The 26,616-nt window shown below is 37.5% G+C and overlaps 1 protein-coding gene across 1 annotated transcript in view; it reads right to left on the bottom strand.

Moving 5' to 3' along the window:
* Positions 1-11,291: 11,291 nt before the first annotated feature.
* Positions 11,292-26,616, bottom strand: part of stip1 (stress-induced phosphoprotein 1) — a 30,233-nt gene continuing 14,908 nt past the window's right edge. Inside the window, exons 5-14 of the mRNA XM_056745881.1 lie at positions 25,409-25,574; positions 24,902-25,028; positions 18,130-18,232; positions 17,867-17,987; positions 16,888-16,984; positions 16,654-16,778; positions 12,957-12,993; positions 12,776-12,879; positions 12,519-12,691; positions 11,292-12,264 (exon numbers count right to left, since the gene is read on the bottom strand). Coding sequence (XP_056601859.1) covers positions 12,192-12,264; positions 12,519-12,691; positions 12,776-12,879; positions 12,957-12,993; positions 16,654-16,778; positions 16,888-16,984; positions 17,867-17,987; positions 18,130-18,232; positions 24,902-25,028; positions 25,409-25,574 — 1,126 coding nt within the window. The 3' untranslated portion in view covers positions 11,292-12,191. The remainder of the gene's footprint in view (positions 12,265-12,518; positions 12,692-12,775; positions 12,880-12,956; positions 12,994-16,653; positions 16,779-16,887; positions 16,985-17,866; positions 17,988-18,129; positions 18,233-24,901; positions 25,029-25,408; positions 25,575-26,616) is intronic.

Genomic DNA, 26,616 nt, shown 5'->3' with positions numbered 1-26,616 from the left:
AATCCATAAACATCATAGTACTGCTGGTAGAGACCGCCTACTTGCTGACTAGGCAGATCGCGCAATACCGGAGGAGAGAGAAGATGGAATCACTAGCTTTAGCGCTCAAAAGGAGATAAATAACTTGAGTATAACTACCAAAATAGGCCTTTACACTGTTGAAAGAGAATGATATTGAGCTGATTCTGTTGTATTTTTTACTTCTGTGACGATTGACGGTTATTATATTGTTGTGTTGATAAGATATAAATAACTGGATGTGGTGAGTCACGTTTTATTCTTGTATGCTGAATTCAATGTTTAAATGGCAGTCATCACTTCTGAAAACTTACAATTTTATAATAATAAATTAACATATTAAACAAAAGAGAGAAATGTAAAGAAAAAATGTGTTCTTTCTACAAAAAGGAGAGAGCAGGATAAACAAATTCGAAAAGACCCTCAGCTTTGGTTGTAAAACTGTTTCAAAAATAAGATCTCTTAGTAGCCAATTATTAGAAATACTTTTTGTTTTCTTAATTTTAGAAGATTTTTTTTCTTTCACATGACAAAGTGTAATTCAATAAGTATCCAGTAGAGTGCAATCAAAGGCTGCGGGGTACCACGAGGAAAGTGTGGATAAACTAGATGTATCTTATGTCACTGCCTAACTGTAATGCAAATGTTATGTGTAATGAAATCCGTGCTTATTTTTTATTTTATATTTCATTTGTTAATTGATCATGGACTACTGAAATAACATTCCATTTGGACTGTAACGTTACCCTCAAATAGTCATTTAATTGTATTTTTGTGTCAAATAAATCATACAAACGTTTATAAAGCGGATGGGGGGATTGTGTGGATTAAAAAAACCATACAAATGTATACTAATATAAAATTGAAAAGTTACATGACTGTAAAAAAAAGTATTTACATTTCAATGTTATGATTATTGTTGCGATACATCTGTAATGGTGATCTAATCTGCATAGGAAAGTGAACCAATTTATTGATGTGTACAGTCCATTCTCTGTTACATGTTATGTGTTGAAGAAAGAAAATTACAGTTAGGTCCATAAATATTTGGACAGAAGCATTTTTGGTTATTTTACCTGTGTATCAAATTGTATTCTTGTTCCTATGTTGTTTGATTTATTTCTAATCGCTTTGTTTTAACTTATGTATTTTGTTTTCATTTGTGTTGAGTTTGAACTTTGAGTTATGAAGAGTTCTTTTCCAAAACGCTATAAATCTATTTGAATAGTTTTCATGAAAATGACATATTTTTAAAATGGTCTGTTGGCTCAGTCTGAACATGTTTGTTAAATGAAACAACAATATTGTCGATTTTTTTAACATTTTTGGTTTATTTCTTTTTAAAAACAAACAAACAAGAGAACATGAAACATATGACATCAGGGACTCATACTATAAATTAATATAAATAAAATTAATGCAAATGCATGAAATAAAGTGAATAGGTTTAGTACACAGCAAAATGGCATGACAAACTCATTTTTTTTAAATTTGGCACTTAATGCGTTTTGGAAAAGAGCTCTTCGTTACTATTTGGCTGTAAAGACAATTGTATGTTTATGTATTTTTATAATGTTTTCTTTGTTTGAGTTTGTTTCTCGTTTTGGGTTTTGTTTTTGTGAATTATTTGATTTATGCGGTCCTGGGTGGAATGGTCACAGTGATTTAACCTAACTTTAGTGACAGTATTTATTCATTCTGAGTTTTCCCCCCTGCGTTGCATTACAGATTATGTTGTCCAATTATTTTGCTTTAGGAAATTCTTTTTGTTTATAAGATCAATGAAGACTGATAAACTGGTCGCAAATTCTTTCTTTATTTTAAAGTTGGGTCATTCTGAAATTACACTGTTAATCGTGCTGGCTTCTCATTCTTAACAAGGTCAACTTGTTGTATTACGTAGTAGGCTATTTCTATGCTTGATACGCTCCCCAAGCACTCCAACTTGTTTCGGAAAGTTTTTTACAAGTCTGGATCCCTGTTTCGTAACAGGCACCCTATTCCTTTTACTGGGCAATTCTGGCAGAAAACCTTGGCGAGGTGAAAGAAATAGCCAGCCCACGCGCCAACGGACGAGCGATAGTAAAACACGCCTGCCATCAAGATTGACTGTGGGGCTGAAGCTCATTACTCTTGAGTTAGTGAGAGAATTCAGATGTTTGAGGCATTTGAGTGATGGATGTTATATAAACGGTGGATACAATGCTGGAAACAGATAGATGCCGGAAATGAACCGCACAAAGTGAGTGAAACTAAGCCATAGCAACGTCACATGATTTGTTGGCAATCGGAGCATACTGCATAATGTAAAAACACAAAGGGATAAACGCGTAATGATGTAATGTTATTGTGTGCTCGTGCTCTAGTTTTTCATCCCGCCTGCCTGCCTCCAGCAGCTCGTGTTTTTCTGGAAATAATCGTACAGCTGTATCTCTCATTTATAAATGTGATCAAACATTTATAAAAATAATTAGGGGTGATTTACCGTAATAAAGTATGCACCCTTTTTTAAGCACCAGCCGTATTCCCATAAATTATAACAATTTCTGAGATGAGTGTGACTACTAAAGTGTTTTAAAATGGTCACTAAAGTTTATTTTGAATGATGACATAGGTCTCTGACTCTTCCAGTGATTCAAACCTGTGCGTGCCTTTAGAGATGTTTTCCTTATACCTTGGGTGAGATTGACAGGGTGCCGTAGTAGGAAGTGAGATTTTAACTATTGTTATTAGATTAGATTAGATTCAACTTTATTGTCATTACACATATTCAAGTACAGTGTAACGAAATGTAGTTTAGGTCTAACCAGAAGTGCAATTATCAAGTGCAGGATATACAGTGTGAATAAATACAGAATACAATATTAGGAAAATACTATACAATGGGCATGTACTATAAAAATATGACAGTTGGTATGTACTATGATCAATATAAACAGAAGGCTATATACTGTGAACATTAATGTACAGGTGGTTATGAACAGATAACAATATAGACTATACAATAGTGCAAGTGACTTGAGTGTGCATAAGTTACAGACATTAGCTATTAAAGTTACAGTGCAGTAGTTATAAACATTTTAAAGCATATGTCTGAAGTGCACTTCGCAAGTGTCCCTCACACTTTTATTTTCCTTTTGTTTTTGACAAATTCATTTTTATCAGGTTGTTAAATTGATTTCATTCTAAATCCACAGCTCCCATATTCCACAAGTATTTAACAGAACTTCTTTATTACTACCCATGTGAAATGAAAAGAGAATACGAATTGTAATATTGTAACATGCTTTACACAGTTAATACATAGTGGTCATCTTACATAACCTTCACTGCCTAATGATAAACTACATCTCTTGAGTAGGCCTAAACTAACACCATTAAGGCAACATGTTATGTTCAGCACTCTTGGTAATAGCTTTGAGTAGCAACAGGACAGACTTTTCTAGTGTCCTTATTTCAGCAGACAGTTCAAAACCCCTGCAGTTTAAGATCCCTGCATAAATCAGGAAAGGGGATTTTAAATGTTCTTATATCATCAGTGTCAAATAATCAAAAGATAATGATCATAGCTTATTTAATCATAATATTTTGATCAACTAAAATAAAATGTAGTTAAGCTTTAGAATGTTTAAATCATTGAACTTACTTTCATACAATTCTTTATTAATTTATTTCTGGGTTGGTATGTTTTTATTGCCAGTTCTTTTTTTCCATATTGTAAGGGGTAAACAGTTTCATTACACATGAATGATTCTCGTTTTCTGAAAATATATGAGCCTTTCTACATTCCCTCCAGTTTGCTTACTGATCAGTCTGTGTTGGACTGTAGTTTATTCTTTACCACCTAGACAGACCACGGCCTGAAACGAGGATCCTGTTTGAAGGCTTCAGATCCCAGTCCAGATGCAGATTTCGCCAAAAATCGCCAGAATAATGCCTACAAACTTCGCTCGTTAGTGCCCGCTCTTTGGGAATCCCCCACTCAAGTTTGGAATCTGTGTAAATCAAAGAATTTCTGATTTCAGGTTCATCTACTCTCCACAACGTCACTAAACTTGATAAGCCAAGTTTTAAACAGTTGTATCTCAGCCAGATATATTGTCCTAACAAACCATACATCAAAAGAAAGCTTATTATTCAGTTTACAGATGATGTATATATCTCAATTTTGAAAAATTGCCCCAAGACTTGTTTTGTTGTCTAGGGTCACAAACAATAATATTTACTCTACATAACATTGCTTGTTTCTCCACACAGCTTTACCCCTTAGAGGTCTGACACGGTTCCCGGATGGCCACTGTGCTGCAAAGTAGAGCCAACCCTAATTAAAGACATGATCTAGATAATAACACTACTATGGAAAGAGCTGCGTCTGAATTCCCTCACTCGTTCATTTATTCACTATTCCCTATATAGTGAATGATATATAGTCCACTACATGGGGAAGAAGTGAATGTAAAAGGAGTGAAATATTTCAGACACTGAAGTAATATAGCCTAACCTGTGTCTGACAGTACTGTCGTGGTCATTCGTCATAACCTTTATATTACACCTGTGTGGCTTTATGGATTGTTGAATAAAATGGTTAAGTAAATGTTTACCACATTTGTCACATTTTGTATTGTTTTTTAATAAAGAGATCAAAGCAACAGTTTTCCATGTTTATTTTATTACATTTATTAAAATTATTTAATATATTTAAAACAAAGCACCACTGTCTAAAAAAAATCTATTTTATTTAGCACAATATACATTGTTCAAAAAACAGCTTTACAGAAGAAAATAAGAAAAACACACAAAAGGTATAAACACAGAGCATTCTGTTTATAGAGCGAGCGAGATCATTCTAATAAATAATGTATAATAAAAGCAGTCTCCCGGTGAGCAAGCCAACACAGCCCTGTGGTGAGGAACCCAAACTCCAATGATAGAGAAAAAACCTTGGGAGAAACCAGAAACCTAGTGAAAGGAGGTTATGTGAAATCTCTGAGTATATTAACTCTGACATGAGGGAAACTCTGGGTTTTCCGTTTCAGGATGCGACGTATGTCAAACCAGAGAAAGTGGGTAAGTCAAGCCTGTTTCTAACAGAGAGGTAGCTTATACTCAGAGTCAGTAACCATAGTAACTTACTCTGCGAACCTTACCTGGTCGGGAGCAGGTTTTCTTTGGTGAACCCAAAGTTTCTTTCTGGAACAGTGTTGTAAATAAAATATAACCATTCGTTTTTAGTGGTCTCATCTTTTGGCAGGGCAAACAAAAAGTCTTTCTTTTCGCATCGAAACACAAAGCGTCTCCGCGACATGGCTGTGGTGGTGACAATACAATGAGATTTACAAGTATGCCCACTTTACTTGCGTTTAGATTTGTGCGGTCTTAGTCAAATCATGTTACAAAGTGACGTACATTCGCCGGGGTGGGGTTACACCAGGTCTGGGTTTGCATCGCTTTTAGATAGAATGCATCTTTTGTTCCGACTCTTTAATTTGAGCAATTTTACATGTCTAATACATGCATGGGCAACTTATAACACACCAAAGACACAGAAAAACACGTATTCGCGTATATGACAGCTTTAAATGTATTTGTTGGAGTAACAGTGCAGCCTTCAATATGCAGGTTATAATCTGAAATATTCTGTTTGCATCTCTTTGGTTCAATAAGTAATATTTCTGTTTTATTGGAATTTAAAATAAGGAAACATTAAATCTGTTCATTCTCAACAAGTAGAAAATAACTGTCAACAAGAACAAAGTATTAATGTATGACTTTAAACGTGCATTCTTGGCATTAAGGAGTTACATCCACCAGCTGATTCTAATTAGACGTTTGATTCGCACTGTAGCATGGGAAATAGTGAATGAACTTCATCAGATGTACACTCAAAATCAGAATGCATTGTTCGTAAAAAGTAGTAAACGAATGTAGGGCTCTCTCCCAAATGGTGCACTTCATGTGGACTTGCGATCTCGTGGACTTAAATTGCATGTCCGTAGAGTGTCCCATTTGTCTTTTTTGCGCTCAGAGGTTTCCCTTGATGCGGTCTTTGGCAAAGCCCACATTGAAACAGACTCTGCTGAAGTTACCTACCAAGGAATCCTTGCAAATTACCAATCAGAGAACGGATGGGAGGAGTTTTGTGGATATCAGCAGAGGCAAACCTACATTAAAGGCTGAGTAGGCAATCCTGTCAACAAACGTTTTTTGTCATGCTGGTTGGAAGTCTCTTAACATCCTGATTGCAATAAATAAGTAAAGCCAAACATTGGTATTTTTATAATTATATATCTTCTGTGAAAGGCGTAGGGTCAAAAACGTTGGACCAATTACTGCCCTCGATCCGAGGGCAATAATAGGTCATGACTCATGTGTACATTTTCAGTCAGCCTATTTTGCATCCCACTCCGCACCCTGTTTACACGGACATCATATGTCATCAGCGCGTTCATGTGCGATATGCAGGCAGTGGGACAATGGCGGACAGAGAGCAGGCACTTGGAGATGTTCGTTATTGTAATTCACATTGTACTGTAATGTTTTCTCAACGGTGAATGTGACATGACTTCACTGGAACAGATCCAACAGCTTCTGGTCTGTGCACGCGCTCATGTGTTGTGGTGGAGGCGTGGCTTTGGATGGTGATTCACCGGAGGGAGGGATCATATGATTGCACTGCTAGTAGGCAAACTAGTTTTTAACTCGTAAATGTAAGTATATTACCTTGTGAGTTTTGTTCGATGATTCAAATAAATTTCAGAAACAATCTCTACATGTCTGCATTTCATTCTCGACTACTGCAAGTTGTTATTTATTCTGTTGCCTGTGTTGCCTTTAACATATCACTGAACATGATGTCATCTAGTGGATTCTCACGAATAACACAAATAATGGATTTCACATTTCATTATGACAACCATTAACTTTAAAGTAGGCTCTAACTATTGATATATGAAACAACTTAAGTTGTATCAGGCTTCTCTCCAGCCACCCCACCACCTGTCCCCTTGACCCTATCCCCTATGATACAACTTAAGTTGTATCAGGCTTCTCTCCAGCCACCCCACCACCTGCCCCTTGACCCGATCCCCTCCGATCTCCTTCAGGCCATATCCAGCTCGCTCACACCTGCACTCACACACATCATCAACACCTCCCTGCTCACCGGCACTTTTCGATCCACATTCAAACAGGCCCAGGTCACGCCCCTACTGAAGAAACCAACATTGGACCCTTCTACTCCCGACAGTTACAGACCTGTCTCTCTCCTCCCATTTATAGCAAAAACACTTGAAAGGGCAGCTTTCAACCAGGTGTCTTCCTACCTATTCCAGAATAAACTACTGGATGACAAGCAGTCTGGCTTCAAAACAAACCACTCCACTGAGACAGCACTGCTATCGGTCACAGAAGCACTGCGGCTAGCCAAGGCGGAATCTAAATCCTCGGTCCTGATTCTGCTAGACCTATCTGCAGCAATTGACACTGTCAATCACCAGATACTGCTAGCAAGCATGTCATGGAGGGGCTCGCTGTCCACGGCTCACCACATGATCACTGGGGTCCCTCAGGGGTCGGTGCTTGGACCGCTGCTTTTTTCCATCTACACGACATCACTGGGACCCATCATACAGGCACATGGCTTCTCATATCACTGTTATGCCGACGACACCCAGATCTACATCTTGTTTCACCCGGACGATACCACTGTAGCAGCTCGCATTACAGCCTGCCTCGAGGACATTTCAGCTCTGATGAAAGACCATCACCTCCAGCTGAACCCTGCCAAGGCCGAACTACTCGTGTTTCCGGCACACTCTACGGACCAACATCTTGGCAATACCACAATCACCCATTCCAAAACAGCCAGGAACCTCGGAGTCATATTTGATGAACAGCTGTCCTTCAATGATCACATTGCAAAGACAACACGGTCATGCCGATATGCCTTTTCAACATTAGAAAGATCAGATTCTTCCTAACTCTGTCCATTCAACCACATCTCTCACAACATTTAAAAAACTACTTAAAACCCTTCTCTTCTTGGAATACTTAACAAACAAATGAAAAAAAAACACTCTTTCTCTCAACAGGTAGTGGTCTAGCACCTAATGTATTATGGCTCCTGTATGAACCATCGCTTATTGCTCCTAAACTCTTTGTAAGTCGCTTTGTATAAAAGCGTCTGCTAAATGTCTAAATGTAAAATGTAAATGTACTTTATGTACATTGTAAACCATTGAATACGTTTAGAAATGTAAACGTGATTGTGCTTTTAATCCCAAACACACGCAGCTCTCCCTTCAGGTTCAGTGGGCTTTTAGTGCACCATTGCCCTCACTAATATGGTGGCGATGTTGACGTATCGCAGCAGCGGGGCAAAGTGGCAAACGTAGCTTCTAGGACGGTATTTTTATGTCTATATAGTTTCAATGGTCAGCCCTCGGGCCTCCCTCAAAGGCGGTGTCCCAGGCAATTGCCTGCCCTATTCCTACACCTCTGATGTCAGTCATACATAAACATGACAGAATTTTTAAATGTATGTTTTGATAAAACAAAAAAAAAATTACTGTTTCTTTTTCACATTATTGCTTATTTATTTTGTATACGCCAACTATTAAGAGAATTGCGGACCCTGCAGGAATAGAGTTCGAAACACCCCTGTCCTAGTATGATTTTCCTTAGAAAATCATCCTCTAACTCTGTGTTTCTCAACTCATCAGCTAGTCATTGTATTAATTGGGGAGAGTAATTAAACTAACAACCATAGGAGTGGGGGCTCATGAGTCGAATCAGGTGTTTTTATCGTGAGACATCTGGGAACATTCTGGGAGGGGTCGCTGATGAGGACAATGGTTGAGAAACACTGCTCGAACCTGAAAACAGCTAAACTGATGATATTCCAGAAAATAATAACCGATTAAAATGATTTGTTTTTACATTACACTAGTACAATCTCATAATTAATGCACTAGTGTATTATTATTTTTAATTCAACATTTTTTACTTTGTTCATGTGCTTATGTGTCAATGACTGTAAAAAAAACTATAGTTGAACAATGCTTGAATACATAGGGTACTGAACACCCCTACTTTTAAAGACCAATTATATTAGACCCACTCACTTTTACCATATCTAATTCAGTGCATGTATCAGAGCAGAGCAGTCAAAACCATTTCACTTGAGGAATGCCTAATAAATTTAACTCCACTCCGCATTTTAGCATCAGACTTGACTTCCACGCTGATGCTTCCTCAAACACATTCCAACCGGCTCATTCAGAGTCCACATAAATGAAACTCCTTTCCGTTTCGAGCCAGCATGATAAATTATTATTGTATACTATATAATGTACAACAATAGTGTTAATTATTATATTTATTAAAATTATTAAATTGATGGCAACTACTTGGGACAACAAAGACCTCTCTACTACCCCTAACTTTATTCCTACAACTTTTACCTATTACTACCATTTTAATTGTAAAATTATTTTTTAATTTTGTTGTAATGTAAGCCTTTACGACCTGATATGTGAAAATGTTGTTGAGCGAGTTCTTTAAAAGGCTAACTTAAACTTGCGTTGCGATAGAGTCAAACTATTCGCACGCATCTTTCTCACTACACCACTGGAGCGGCTGCTAAAGTAGCATCATTTTTACTCTCTAAAATGGTTTTCTGCGTAGGATGCCCCCACGTTGTCTATGAATTGTCATCCATATTTAAACAAATTTGAATGAATCATTATTACTACAATTAACTATAACTATAAAACCCTGGAGATTTAAAAATATCAAAAGTGATGTTTTTTGTTAAGCATATGTTGACTCCAAACTACATCAAGCTTTGATAAAAAAAATTGTAAGCTTGAATTAAAAAAAAATTTTGTACAGCACATTAAGCTTGCCACAAGCTAACACATCTTTGGTTAGCCATACAACAAGATATCACAATAACTTTCTGATCAGGCATTACAACTTGCTACCCGAGGCAGTGGTTCTCAAACCTTTTCGCTGTAATGCCCCCTTTGTGCAGACTACATTGCTTTGCGCCCCCCCAAATAAAGACTTCTAATGAAAAACTTATTTTAATTGAACTAAAAACAGATTCATTTATACAATGCTGAATCATCAATTATTTTTGATGCTAGACCTATTTTAACTGATGTTTGATTGCATAAAATCTATTTCTATATTTCACAAAATATGAATCCTTGTAATGTTCCCCCGGTCTTAAGATTTTGTTCAGGAGTGTATTCTAGAAAACAATATTGTCTATTTGTTAAATGGCAAAAAATTATCTATGCTCTGTTAGATTATAGGTGTTTTTCTCAAAGTTCATGTTTATTTAGTATTAATTAAAATTTGTTTAAATAATATGCAATTTAGTTATCGTTTATTATTGATATTTACTTCACCATATCTAGTTTGAACAAATCCCTTGTAACTGTCTTTGTGTTAGAGCCTCTGATTACTAACACAGTGTCTACACCGGACGTGGCGCGATGCGCCGTGACAAACCCCGTAGCCAGTAGATCAAGCCGTGTGTCGCCTCCAGTGTAGACACGGAGTTAGATTAAAAAAATCCTTCAGATAAATAAGTTGATTTCTTCCCTCATCTTTATCAATCCCTCATCAATAATTATTTTCAAATTGCATGATCCATATAGTTATGATTAAATGGACTCTAATAGGGTCGATCTATCAATACTGCTACACAGTAGTATATACACAATTAGCCAAAGCATTAGAGTAGTTGGCCTTTTCTGTCAATTTCTTTTTTCAAAATGTGTGTCCAATTTGTGTGTTCTCCATTTTGTACATTATTCTTCAGATTTCAAGTTTAATTTGAAAACTTCAAACAAACATTTGCACGATAACATTTCCCCATTCTTCAACGATGTTGTTTAACAACCGGGTGCAAATGGACCTCCCACTATTTGCCTACGCAATGATGAAATTCAGGCAAACTTAAACATTTGACAAATATAAAAAGATGATACAAAATGTAATTCCGTGGAAATTGCCATTTAAGACTTTTTAAAGGCCTTAATTTTCTCAAAAAGTATAAAAAGTTGATAAATTTAAAGACTCACGGACACCCTGTCTTAGCGCAATCGAAATACAGTGCATGTTTTGCATAGAATATTCACATTACATATATTGCAAAAACAATATTAGTAAACATCCAGTCCAAACACATGGACCCAAACATGGACAAGCTTTCTTTGCAACGCAGAAGACACTAGACGGTGTGAGTTACTGACACAGAACTCTTAGATCCAGATATTTTTATTTAACTGATATTGCATCACAGGCGGTTACTCATTGCAAGCTATAAACTGAAAGTAATTTCACTTGAACAATGCCTTTTCGCTATATAGCCCCTCCCAATGAACTGAACTATATTTCACAATAAGAATGATTCATTTAGATTTCTGGCTGGCCAACTATGTGACAATTTGTTACATATACAGCTGGGGTCATAAGCATTTCACAATCTGATAAATGTTGATAATTTTATGAAAAAGATTAATAGAAATGTTGGTTTTTAATTTAGACCTACCCCAAACAACCTAATTCACATGACCAATGTTTAAATATTGTTCACAACACTGAGTAATAATTGAAATGATCAAAATTACCCAGTTCAAATGTTTGTAAAGCCTTGATTCTTGCCCTGTTATCTTACCTGGAAGATCATTGACTGTTTCAAGGTTTTATGATAGTTGTTCATGAGACCATTGTTTTTCTTGAGCTATTTGACAGCTCACTGGTCTGGCTCAGGACACATAAGCGAACAACTATCACAAAACAAAACAAGGGTGTGAACCAAGAGCATATAAACATTGGAACGGATTTATTTTTGTAAATTCAGTTATTAGTATTATGTGTTGTGGGCTATGTAATTTTTGTGTGAAGTAGCTTGTTCAGGACAGCAATAAAAACAAAAAATACATTTTTATAATTGCTCCTATAAATCAATACTTTTTCAGATTCTGAAAGGCATTTGTAAACTGATGACCAGCTCAACTATAATTTTCATTGGTGTGAATGGATGAGGGTAGGGTGCGTTACATTTGACGAAGTAAATGATTTCTTAAATGTTGCCGCCTTTGTTGTTTTCTGTTGTTCAGCAGATGAGTACTGTACTGCTCCTCTTCGCCTTCCTGTGATCACCGTATGGCTATTAGCCCAACATCTATCAGTTTCTGAATTTTCTGAGCGATGACGGGGTTCTTTAGATGACTAGAAAGACAGAAAGCAAATAAGGGTAAACAGGTTGATTAATTAATAAATCAGAGCCAAACTTCATCACATCTTTTTTTGAAACATGTTAATATCATTTTAGTACGCCTTTTATATGTAAAAATCAGCTTTATAAAATACAATTGATTTAAAGCAACTCATTTTTTTTTAAGAGTTTTATATATATTATTACAACACTGCATAATTATACAAAATATTCAAATATTTTAGATCTAAGTAAGATTGTTTCATACTCGCTGAGGGCCTGTGGATCTTTCTGCATCTGCTCCAAGATCATGCGCATGGCAGGATCACTCATGATCTGCTGCACCTCTGGGTCAGACATAGCCCTTCGTTTTACATCCTCAGGGCTGTCGTTACGCATCGTCTGGCTCACCATACAACGCTGTAGACCCTCAGTGGCCTCCTGCAGGGTGGAGTAGGAAAACCAGTTAGTAAAACTAGCTAAATCTACCCGAGAGTTTTCACCAACAAGGCAGTACTAGCAAACCTTCGAGTTGGAGTCGAGCTCAAGCGCTTTCTGATACACATCGATTGCTTTTGAGAAGTCCTTCATCGCCTCCAGTGCTGCTCCCTTGCGTGTGTAACCCTTTACTAAAAAATAAGAAATGATAAGGTAGAAAAAATTGTGCCAAGACAACATTGACTCCAACAAAATGTAAAGCACTTACTGAAGTTAGGGTCCAGTTTGATGCACTCCTCACAATCCTGAAAAACAGTTTAGGATTGGGCTATGTTATCCTATCACAATCTCAGATAAATTCTTAAAAATAATACAAGTACACATGGACCACATTAGTGGAAAGTTCTTGTGTTGTGCCATGTGCGTGGTTAAGGAGATGCATTGGGAAAATGAAAGAATTGTGTGATCACAAAAAAACTCAATTTAAAAACAGCTTATCTGTTGTAAGTGGAGATCACATAGACTTTGAATTTTTGATTGTTAGTTTTGGCTTGATTGTTAGTTCTTTATATGCCATTTTCATGTTCTGTGCATCACTTCAAGATCATGTTTATTTTTCTATTAAAGTGAGCAGAGCATTTACACGAAGGAGTTGTGCACACAGGCTCAGAAACAGAGTCTTTCAGCACTGAATCTTAATTTCATATACAGTTGTGGTCAAATAAATAGCAGCGAGTTCATTAAAGGATAGTTTTTCTTAAACCAAGTACGTGTTTTCCTACACAGGAAGCCAACAAAAATGTTATTCCGAGTGACTATAGTTCCATGTGTGTACAGAGCAGCAATTTCTCTGTTGCACTTTATTTAGCCATTTCAAAAGGCCGGCAAGTGCGAACCAGAGTTTTCATCGACCGGAGTTAATAACTGCTGACCTACAGCAACCCGCACTAAACACGCCTCTCTGGACCAAACATCACACAAACCCGCAATACTTCAGCGGGAACAGGCTGACAGGACAGGAGGAGCAGAAAGAGAAATCTAAGGCGGCTGTTTGTTTCTTTTTTTTGGTTTTCACTTCGTAAAAGACGAGACAGGCAAAGCAAGCAAAATAAGATGACGGAGATTCAACAGTGCGTTTATGTTAAACGCGTAAGATCTGATCGTTAAGAATCGTTTTGCTAAAGTTCATGCAGCAGCAATACTTTAAGAAACTTCTACAAGTATAAATTATTTGAAATAAGTTTTCAGTGTGCCATTGCTTCCCTTACGTTCTTTAAAAATTAGGACAGAACCTTCTCATAACGTTATTTTAGTCAATATACATGCTCGTGATGTTGAATAAAAGCATTCATAGAACAATGTTCTTGAAAACGTCTTTATAAGAACATTCGTCAAGTATGAATAATGTTACAATGATGAAACGAAACGTTCTTTTTATTATTTTTATTTCTGGCACTTAAATGAATTCAGGTGACATTCCCCACCCATATAGCCTAGCAAACTGACATTGATTCAATGTCGATGTTTGGTTATAAGTGTCAGTTTTGGTCGCCATTCAGATTTCGATGTTAAAGCAGCCCGGCAACCATGTGTCATGCATTCAGACTTCTTTACAATGTTTAACGTGCCGTCTTCTCATGCTTAACATGGTCAACTTGTCAAAAAACAAGTCGGTTGTATTTCGTAGCATGTCTGTGCTCGAAACACTCCCCCAGCGATCGTACAGGTTACGGAATGTTTTTTCGAACATATAAAACTGTTTCATAACAACTTTTCGTAGTCCCTTATTGGACAATTCCCCCGGAAAAGCACGCAGCACGGCCACAGGAGAAGGAGCATGTGTAGACATCACTTTTGTGAGAGAGCTTACGTTTGCAAAGTTCAGGTGTTCAGGTGTTTGTTTGTATATAAACTGTGGATATAAATCTGGATTTGGAGATTGTTTGAAACTGATATATGGAGCCGTCCCAGCACTAAAAGATGCCGGACATGAACCACATGCGGTCAGTGAAATTGATGTCTGTGTTTTGTTGGCAATAGGTGTTGGCTTTGGTTCAGCCTACCCCTCCCACCGCACGCGTAAATCGTAAAGCTGTATCTATCTTTTATAAATGTGATCAAACTAAATACTCTTCGAAGATACGAAGTATGCCATACTACTCTATAGGTACTCAAGATTAATATGAGATTGGCAGATACCCTGTGTGTTATGCCCGCTTTAATATTTTATTAATTTAGGGAAGGGAGCAAGATTTTTACCCCTCATACTAGCACTATTTGGATGCTATTGATAGTGTAAAAACATCAACTTTTAACTTTTTTGATTGATGGATTAGCATTGCTCAATTTTACGTACTACCTTACAGTCATCAACACTTCATTCTATTAAAGTAATAGTTAAAAAATATATACATTTCATTTAAATGGAACCGGGAATTGTTAAGTCAAAACCGGTACAGGACAATTTTTAACATTGCAGTTGTCATAAGGGTTGGGTATTGTTATTAGGGATAATTCACCAAAAAACTTTTTGTCATGTATTCACCCTCATGACATTTCAAACCAGTATGAATTACTTTATTAAAATATCTTCTGTGTTCTGCTGAAAAATGTTGGTAACAGAAAGCTGTTGGTCCCCATTGGCTTGTATATCCATAGAGTAGAAGTCAACGGGCACCAACGGTGTGGTGTTAGAAATATTCTTCAAAATATATTGCAAAAGAAAGAAAGGCATACAGGTTAAAACAATTATAGGAGTAAATTATAAAAGGGGGTTGTATTGTCATTTTCTTTAGGTGCAAAACATGTCACCAATGAAGCAGCAGCAGCATTTTTTAAACCACAATTTTGAGCTACAGGACAAATATGGATTTTGTTCGAATTTGGGATTTTCAGAAAAAAAAATAAGTTGTCCTCGTCTCATGATCACAATGCTCCAAGTCATATTTAAACATCTAAAATGATCTTCATTTGTTTAAGGTTTCTGGGAGGTGCACCTTGCCTAATACAAACTGGATGCGTATAAAGTGCGGGACTGATGTTAAGAGAGTTACTAAGAGATATAAAGTGCAGGACATGATTGATGCGAGTTATAAGAGCTTTCATAAAATAGAATGGTCAAAAGGCATCTGCTTTTGGTATATCCACAAGCAATACAAAAGTAGTCCCCGCAGCTCCTGATGACACATTAACATATCATGAAGCGAATTGATCGGTCTCGAAAATAATAATTAAATATCATCTGTATACTACAGCTTCTGCTACTGAAACTTCGGACGAATATCAATTGCACCCAAGTGCCTTTCTCACTTTGAAGGGCAGAGCTCTAGAAGTAGAAATTCAAAAGGGAGACTAGCAACTGTCTTTCATAACATAACCGTTTCCATCAGACGGGTGACCTGAATAATAATTATCAACGCTGTTTTCTCCTTGACAGAAACTTTGCAGTCGTCCCTTTCAGCACGGGCGCAAAACATGACGTTTAAAACGCGATTCTAGTTGGCCCAAGGACCAAAAAAGATGACACGGTCAGCTGTTATCTTGATTCTGATTGACCAAACGAATGTAGGTGCTGGACCAAAGAAATTTCAGACACTCGAGATTAGATGCCCAAGACCCCCCCACAGAAAAAAAAAACTCTTCGGATTTACACGATTCACAAAAATGACCTATTTTTGATTCATAACGCCAAATTACCCTGAAAAGCGACTGGTTTGCAGGTATGCGTGATACATGGAGCGTGGTTCGTGCCCATATCTGAACACTGCAAATGATCTCAGAAATACCAGACCCTTTTAAAGCAAACTGAACCGAGACCATCCAAGGAGGTTGTCCGAATACGGTTTGCTAAAAACAACTTGGTCCCTAATAACAACGGTTCGACTGTGTCAACATAAAAATAACTTTTTTTATTTCAAAAAAGTCGAGTGTGTATGTTTACAAAATGTATATCTGTGTTATTGTACCTTTAGAGCCAGCTGGAATTCCAGTAGTTTAGTATAACAAGCAGCTCTATTGCTGAAGAGCTTGACATCAAACGGGTTTCTCTTGATAGCCTCTGAATAATGCTTCATGGCCAACGGATAGTCACCTACACAAAAAGCAGAAACCATTTCATTAGTATCTACACCACTTCTCTCCCTGAATTTAGTTGAAACATGTTTGCATGTATATATATATAAAAACACACAAAAACACACCCTTCTGAAAGGCATCATTGCCCATATTCTTCTCTTCCAGTGCCAAATCGGGATTGATGTAGGCATGTTTCTCCTGTTCTTTCAGGATCTTCTCTGCCTGCAAGTGAAACAATTTTAAAAGAAATTCAACTCTTCAGTGTCACAAAATTCAGGACGGCATTCAGGGCGGAAGGCATTATCACTATTGTGGGCTATAAATGTGAGGTCACAGGTGGAAGCAGAAAATGCTGGATAAGTAAGTCTTCGCATGATTTTCAATTTCTTTTCTGTGCTGTGTTGAGTTGGGCTAACGTGGCTTAAAGGAATCGTTCACCCAAAAATCACCATTTACTAACCCCTTAAATTGCTCCCAATCTGCAAACATTTCTTTGTTCTGATGAACACAGAGATAGACATTTGGAAGAATTTGAGTAATTTTCAGTTGATGAAAGGAGATGATGGAGAGAGAATTGAATGAGAATTTAGGAGAACGAACAGTTGATAACCCTTTTCATTTTTCCAACTTTGGTGGTCAATGATGTTCCAGAACTGAAAATTGCTAACTTTCTTTGTGTTCAACAGAACAATGACATTTATACAGGTTTGGAACAACTTGAGGGTGTGACAGAATTTTCATTTTTGGGTGAACTATACCTTTTAAACACATTAACGTACTGCATTCCATTCAACATTGCTGAGTGCAACAATCATACCAAATTAGGTGCATTAGAGAAACCTAATCTCAACCATAACTTGATTTTGGAGGTGCAACAGAGCCAGTCCTTTGACCACACGCACACTTAACCATTACATAACTTTTAACAGACATGAAAAAGCATAACAATAGGGCTTTAGCGGCTCTGTTTCAGCCCTCTACAATCTGCACCTCTTGGTACTTTGGGCCAAATAACAATAGCGCTTTTGCACTTAAAATAAGTCACTTTTGATCGATAGTATGATTGAACATTTCAACTCATAAAATACTATAAATGTCAATGACCTGTTGGCATTTCTTTAGAACGTCGGGTGTGCGATGCTCTGTTAGACTCTTATTAAAGAACTGGACTGCTTCTTTATACTTCTCCTGCTTAAAGTAGGAGTTTCCAATCCTGGCATATGCCCTGTAACCAGAGAGAGAAAATAAGTATTTAATTGTAAACATTAGAGCAAAACCAAAAATTAACATTTGTGGCTTTGTTTTGTTCTAGAGCTGCAGTGAGTTAGTCAATTAAGAGACATGGAACTTAATGCAAAAACACTCACTTGGCAATCTGCCTGTAGTCCTCTCGGTTCTCTCTTCCCACCTCGATGGCCTTATCACAGAGGTTTCTGCACTGATCAAACTCCCCCATTTCAAAATACACAGCTGAAATAGAGTAAAGATACTATTTCAGTCCCTTCGGGGATTGGCCAATATCAGTGTTTGAAACTATGGATGCTCTCCTCAGGATCCTTGGTCAAGAACGTCAACCGAGTGGCAAATTTGATAAACCGCAAGCCTATGGTCCAAGAGGTTGTGGGTTTGAATCTAGTGTTGTGCATTTCTGTACATTTAAATTTAACTGTGCTTTATTGGCATGATAAAATGTAAATTCGTATTGCCAAAGCATTTGCAGTTGGGCTGCGTACAAATAGTGCAAGTATGTAAACGAACGAAAAGAAAGATAATTACAGTAAAAAAAATTGGAAAATGGAAAATTGGAAAACTTTTTCTGTCAACTGTATATTAAAAAATTTTATACACCACTTTGTTGCACTACATACATCACGTATGTAGTGCAACAAAGTGGTGTATAAAATTTTTTAATATACAGTTGACAGAAAAAGTATGTGAACCCTTTGGGCTTACTTGGATTTCTTCATAAATTGGTCATAAAATGTGTTCTGATCTTCATCGAAGTCACAACAATAGAGAAACACAGTCTGCTTAAACTAATACCGCACAAACATTATACGTTTTCATGTTTTTATTGAACACAACATGTAAACATTCATAGTGCAGGGTGGAAAAAGTATGTGAATCCCTAGGCTGATGACTTCCCCAAGAGCTAATTGGAGCCAGGAGTCTGCCAACCTGGGGTCCAATCAATGTGATGAGATTGGATGTGTTGATTAAAGCTGGTCTGTCCAATAAAAAACACACACCAGTTTTGAGTTTGCTGTTCTGAAGAAGCGTTGTCTGATGTGAACCATGCCTCGCACAAAAGAGCTCTCAGAAGACCTACGATCAAGAATTGTTGACTTACATAAAGCTGGAAAGGGCTACAAAAGTATATCTAAAAGCCTTGATGTCCATGTGTCCACTGTAAGACAGATTGTCTACAAATGGAGAAAGTACAGCACTGTTGCTACACTCCCTAGGCGTGGTCGTCCTGTAAAGATGACTGCAAGAGCACAGCGCAGAATGCTCAATGAGGTGAAGAAGAATCCTAGAGTGTCAGCTAAACACTTACAGAAATATCTGGCACATGCTAACATTTTTGTTGACAAATCTACAATAAGGAAAACATTAAACAAGAATGGACTTCATGGGAGGACACCACGGAGGAAGCCACTGCTGTCCAAAAAAAACATTGCAGCACGTTTGAAGTTTGCAAAAAAGAGCACCTGGATGTTCCACAGCACTACTGGCAAAACATTCTGTGGACAGATGAAACCAAAATTGAGTTGTTTGGAAAGAACACACAACGCTATGTGTGGAGAACAAAAGGCACAGCTCACCAACATCAAAACCTCATCCCAACTGGGAAATATGGTGGAGGGGGAATCATGGTTTGGGGCTGCTTTGCTGCCTCAGGCCCTGGACGGATTACTGTCATCGATGGAAAAATGAATTCCAAAGTTTATCAAGACATTTTGCAGGAAAACTTAAGACCATCTGTCCGCCAACTGAAGCTTAACAGAGGATGGACGATGCAACAGGACCCAAAGCATAGAAGTAAATCAACAACAGAATGGCTTCAACAGAAGAAAATACGCCTTCTGGAGTGGCCCAGTCAGAGTCCTGACCTCAACCCGATTGAGATGCTGTGCCATGATTTCAAGAGAGCGATTCACACCAGACATCCCAAGAATATTGCTGAACTGAAACACTTTTGTAAAGAGGAATGGTCCAAAATTTCTCCTGACCGTTGTGCAGGTCTGATCTGCAACTATAGGAAACGTTTGGTTGAGGTTATTGCTGCCAAAGGAGGGTCAACCAGTTATTAAACCCAAAGGTTCACATACTTTTTCCACCCTGCACTATGAATGTTTACATGTTGTGTTCAATAAAAACATGAAAACGTATAATGTTTGTGCGGTATTAGTTTAAGCAGACTGTGTTTCTCTATTGTTGTGACTTAGATGAAGATCAGAACACATTTTATGACCAATTTATGAAGAAATCCAAGTAAGCCCAAAGGGTTCACATACTTTTTCTTTCAACTGTATAAAAACGGAAACAAGGCAAGTACAAAATGACATTCCTTCATTGTCACTTCTGACATCTGTTCCTCCTGTACACTGTTTTCTGATTCTTTTGCTCTTCTGTCTCGGGACCACAAGGTCACAGGTTCAACTCACGAGAGGCACATGTGTTGCTTCTATATATAAAGTGTACATTGTGATTACATTCTCGGCTGTTCTTTAAACATATGCGTTTCACCTACATATTGTTTTTGTGTCACAAAAACCGAATGAGAAACACTGCATCTCGCCTTTGAACACCGGACACAGTTTTCTATAAGCATACCGGTTTCCACCAGAGCCAATCACGAAGGCGCTCCGGTCCCTGTTTGTCCGGTCACAACCACTTTCGGGGGTGAGACCACATCTCCCGAGTTTTTAAGGGTGAAATAACAAAACAGAAGGGGAGCGGGAGATGGGTTGACGGTTATGTTTATAAACGAACGAACGGACTAGCAAACGCATCACGTTATCTATATGCAAAAGTACACATCACAAACACGTCGCGTGTTTACGATCCATGAACACTACTTTGTATAAGTGAAGGTTCTCAAGACAAACACATCTCGTTTTCTCAAAGATAAAGTTATGTTACACAGGACAATCCCGCATGTTTACAAGCCATACACATCTCTTTCTATGAGTGAACAGAGTTTACCTCTTTTAAGTTTCAACAGTATTTCTTAAAAAATACCGGTTCTTACAATGTCTTTATCTGCAGCTTTGGTTCAGTCTGGAGGATTTCCATTGTAAACTAAATAAATCCATTGCTCTCTTGTCTCCTGTGAGGCTGGGAGCAGTGTTCTGTGCTGGCCAACAACAGAACAGTTAGTATGCTTTGATTACTTTTGCCATGGTGTTGGAACTAATTCACGCATGTCGCTTGCGAAAACAAAAATGGGTGGGCATTCAGAAAAAGCGGCGGTAATGTAATAAAAACAGCTACCTACGTCAGAAGGGGAGCGAAATCTGAACGGCTCGTAGGCTTGCAGAATTACGCTCACATAAACAAAGTTATTGGTTTACCACTTTTACAGTTAGTAGATGCCCCAGAGACATCAGAGAAACGGCCAATATGTAGTTCATGCAGCTTGGCTCATAGAAATCGAGACAAACTCACTGTCAGGTAGCCTATTCTTTCAATTCATGTCCCAGTAAAGCCGCAACTACATGAATTACAGTAAATTTCCCGACACAGGATCGCCCCTCTCCGCATCTTCTCCATTCAGTGAGTGGCAGAAGCAGCATATTTAACCAACCGAACTGCAGCTGACTTGGAAACAGCATTTCCAAGCATCAAATGAACAAACATTTGACTAACTATTATTTTATGTATGACAACAGAAACAATAAACATGTAAACGACAACAGCTTTTTGGGAATTCAGTTCTTTGGACATACACAGTACTGTATATAACAATTCAGAAGGTAAACTCAAGTACGATGTTGTGGCGTCACGAATAAGCCAATTAATATGTAACGGCACCTTGCGCCAGTCTCAAAAACCCTGTCAGAAACACTGCTATTCAGCAAATTATTCCTCACTCTTAAGTAGGGGTGTGCGATATGACGATATTAGATCGCGAACGATTAAAATGACTGCACGATCCACTTTTTCGGGAAAATCGTTAAATCGTCATATATAGTGCTGTTCTATAGAATTCGTCAACATACTTGCGATAGATTGCGCCATGTAAACAAGCTCGTATACGTTGCTTGTGAATTCAGTAAGATTAAGTGACGCGGTCAGTGAAGATGGAGGGAAACACGGAGGACTTGGTCCCTAAAAAAATTCTACATCAGTAATAATGAAATGGTTTGGGTTTTCCCCAACTTACACGGCCCAAACAACAGTTATTTGCAAATGTGGCAATGATAAGATTCGAGCGTCGTAAGGCAACACAACGAACCTTTTTAACCACCTCAAAATAAAAGGGACTGAAAGAGTATGCCGACAGTCAAATTATAAAGGGATCCCACGCGAGTAAATCAGGTACAACCAAGCATACGGAAACTAAAAGGCTTAAACAACGACTTTAGCGAAAGAACCATTTGAGAAAGGAACTCCGTATCCGTATGACAGAATGAACAAGCGCTGGAAAGATGTCACTGACGCGGTCACATTTTACCTGGCCAAAGACATGATTTCCATAAAGACTGTGGAAAATGAGGGCTTTAAAAAACTGCTCAAAGTCGTAGATCCACGTTACGAAATATCCAGCCAAAAATATTTATCCTCTACGCCCATTCCACAGCTTTACTCCGAGTGCCGCAACAAGATGAAAAACAAAATTCAAAATGTAAAGTTTTTTGCTAACAGCTGATTTATGGTCTTGCACTTGCATTTGACAAAAACTTGATTAAAATATTCTTCATAATATAAATGGTAAAGAGTATATTTTTATATGGGGACTTAGTTTGGCTGTATTGAAGCCCCTTTAATTTGCAAAATAGTCTTAAAACCAACTTGAAGAAGAACCGCGATAAAATCGTGAATCGTGATCTATCTGGAAAAAATCGTGATTTGAATTTTTTTTCTAGATCGCCCACCCCTACTCTTAAGTCTAAAAAACATCACATACCTTCCAAAACTGTAGTTTAAAAGGATTTTCACATTTTTATTTGAATATTATAACCTTTCTGCAAAATGTATATGCCTCCCCTCGCATTTATGCACTTCCTTTGAAAACATTAGACTTTTACCTTTATTTTCCCTTTTGTTATATGTATGAACATTAAATTTAACATTCAAAAATGCAAACTAGGGCTGGGCGAAATACCGGTTCATACCGAATACTGGTGTGTGTTTTTGTTATGATATGATTTTTTTTATATACCGCATTACCGGTGTATGTAGCTTTAACATCGCGCAGAACGCGGCGCAGCGCGACAGTTTCCGTGGGGTCCCTTTTCACTGTTGCACCAAGACCGGCCATTCACATAGAACGCGTCTTTTTATGCCGCAACACTAAATTATCATAATTTTTCTATATAAATGCCCTAAACGGAGGCGTTTGGATGTTTGCGTGCGTCTTGCGCATGAGCGGTAACGTTACATATTTCTTTCCAGCCACGGTACCGTATACCTTGAGGATGAACAGCAGCACAAGTTCGTATTACGTTCTATTAAATATACTCACGAACAAGCATTTTCAAAAAACAACTGTGTTCCCCTCATATCTGCTCAATATAATCATATAATATGATGTGTTTTTAGTTTGAATTGTTTATCTATATGCTATGATGAGAAATAAGGTTTAGTAAAGAGGATTGACAGCGTGATGCGATCATTTTCCTCGCACATCTAATTAAATCCTTTTTTTTTGATAAAAAAATATAATTTCAGGAAATCATGAAGGTGGATGCACAAGTGCTTCCAAAGAAAAAAAGTTAACTTCCAGCCCTGTTCTCTATTTATTTGCTTAAATAATATGTATGCAAGGTACCTTTGCATGCTATTCAGTCGTTAAAGTCTAAACTTTGCAGTTATGATAGGGGATACTGTCACTTTCACCATGACAGTATAAAAGGGAATTTTAAGTGTATCTACAGCACAATTTCCTCTCTCAATTACTAGAAAATGTGGTTAAAAAAATACTGCCATGTACAAGGAAATTGGTAAAAATCTGGAAAACATAGTCATAGCCAAATTTGTGGTCATACCACCAAGCCCTACTGCAAACGTTCAAAATGTTTTTAAGATGGCTGAAATGAGGAAAAAAGCATTATGAAGTAAAGTATAACTAAGAAATAACGAATCAGCATATCGGATATCAGGCACATAAACATGCTAAAAAAATTGTATCGGTTGTAAAAAATCTAATTCGGTCAATCACTAAGTGTTGTTATACTGTAGATCAGGGGTCTTCAACCGGGGGTCTGCTAATTACAGTCTACTCAGGCAACTTTTTGTAAAAAAGTTAAAGCATGGATAAAGAATTGCAATTTTAACCTGTGTGCGTGCAGACAAAAACATCCATTCAGGCAGAGGAAGCAAGCAATGTAATAAACGTTATATCTGGATCAAGTATCGGTAGGGTTAGAATCAGTGCATTCTCTGTCTCCCAAAGGAGTTGCTTGCAAATAAAGTGTATTCTCATAGGTTTCTGAACTTCTGTTCAAATTTTTTAAAGCTGTAAAGCGCCAATTTGACCTGCAAATGACACCACACCACTTCCGCATTGTAAACTCTGATTTTAAACACATACGAGATTTCTGTCAAGGAAACATACACTTTGTACTGATGGTGCACGTCTGACAAATTAACCCAAAAATAACGTTGCATGTTGCACTCCTCAGTCTGATATGATGCTCTGTCGCGGCAATGTTTTTTTTCTGCAATGCTGATCCACGAGAAAGACAACGGAGCTCAGAATTATAAAAAAGTGCTATGTTCTGCAACAGACAGAGAAGCGGAAGAAAAGTAAAAGAATGACACTTAATAAAACGGCCTGATTTTATAGTTTCTTTTGGATACATAGACAACTCCACTAGAATAGTCTTTATCAAGGCTTCAATGAGATGACTGACCATGGTTAATTGCATTAACACCAAGGTTCAAATAAATGTATAATTGAATAATTCTTACCTGCTTGATTTGACAGATAGGTCATGTTGGTAGGATCATTCTTTAGAGCCTCTTCATAGTGTTTCAAAGCTGCCGCAAAATCCCTGTTCTTATATGCAGAATTTCCCAGCTCCTTTTCCTTCGAGGCCTAGCGGAACACAGTAAGGGTTACACAACATGGTTTAGCGGACTAAAGCCCTGTTTGGGAAACCGCCCCATAGTTACTAAGCCTAGTCCTAGACTAAAATGCATTTTTGAGCTTTCTTAACTGAAAACTGAGATCTCTTACAACATGTCGTTGTATTGGCCTCATGATGCACATCAGAAATGGTCATTTCCACGGCAAGAATTATTAAAAGCTACTAAAAATATCCTAATTATGAATGATACTAAATGCTGATACTATTTTTGCAGCATTCAATATGTGTGGGAAAAACACATAACTAGACAGTACACACTGAAAAACATGCATCAAGCGATACAGTATTTCACCCCAAACATGGTCCATGGCCAATTGGCAATCAGTACCTTTCTCTTGTTTTCAGGCAGATCTTCCTCTTTTGGAGGGGGTGGACCAGTCTGCTTGGGTTTAGGAGGAGGCGGCGGAGTTGAATCATCATCTTCATCCATGCCAGACAGATCCAGACCAAGCAGGACTGAGAGAGTGGTCATGACCCTGGGGTCTTGCAATTTCCTACCATCAATAAAAATAAGGATAATAGAAGTTACAAGTAGTAATAAAATGTACCTGCTCTTGTGATCAGAATGTAATCAAAATGCATACAAATGATTTTTAATATATAGACTAGGCTCAATAAGATTTTTTTGTAGTCACTACCAAATTTCAGACTACGCTTACCACATACACCAGGTGAGCCAAATAAACATACTATATCAAATAATTTGAATAAAATGATAAATATTAGGGCTGTGCAATCAACTTCATTATAATGAACACCTTAAAACAGACACAATTGTCTGATTTCTTAATTTTTTAACAAAACTAATAGAAGTGCTGTCCATCTCTGAAGAACATACAGCGTGGTTAATTTATAAACGAATACGTTTCTTGAGTGAATCAATGATTCAGTTGCTCATTCATAAAGAGTCATTTACTGCATTCCCTAATAAATGTAGTGAATCCAATGACAATTACCGCCACCTACTGGCAGTTTTTTAATTCTTCAAATAATTTGAACAGTATTAAAATAAAGTTAAACAACAATACTAATAAATTAGAGATATCTGCCCAAAAAGAAAATTCTGCTTATTTACATTTCCTTACCCTCATGTCGTTTCAAACAAGAATTACTATTTATTTTGGGTAAAGGAAGATATGTCCAAAGAGTGTTGGTAACCAAACTCTTTCACCGCCATTGACGAGTTATCTCGTCATTTAGAAAAAAACGGTTCCCCACCAAAGACGAGTTATTACGGCAATCAGTGTTTGTTCTGTTGTACAGCAGGTGGCGCTATTAAACACCTTTGGGAAAAAGTACAGAATCCCCGAACCAAGAACGTATATATTTTAGCGGTTTTTAATGATTGTTCTGAGTGTAATCTGGGCGGAATCTTTGACAAAATACGTTAATTATCTCCGCTGTTTAATCAAAATGATGCATTTAAGAAAACTACCCACATCTACGGAGTGATAAAAAACAAACAAATGCAGATAGAAGAATACGGTTTATTTTGTATAAAAGCTGAGACTCTGTTCTTTCATTTGACAAATTGTC

The sequence above is a fragment of the Triplophysa dalaica genome, chromosome 4 (genome assembly GCF_015846415.1).
Source record: "Triplophysa dalaica isolate WHDGS20190420 chromosome 4, ASM1584641v1, whole genome shotgun sequence".
Lineage (NCBI taxonomy): Eukaryota > Metazoa > Chordata > Actinopteri > Cypriniformes > Nemacheilidae > Triplophysa > Triplophysa dalaica.
The sequence above is the reverse complement of the archived record's forward strand: the minus strand, read 5'-3'. Positions and strand labels throughout refer to the sequence as shown.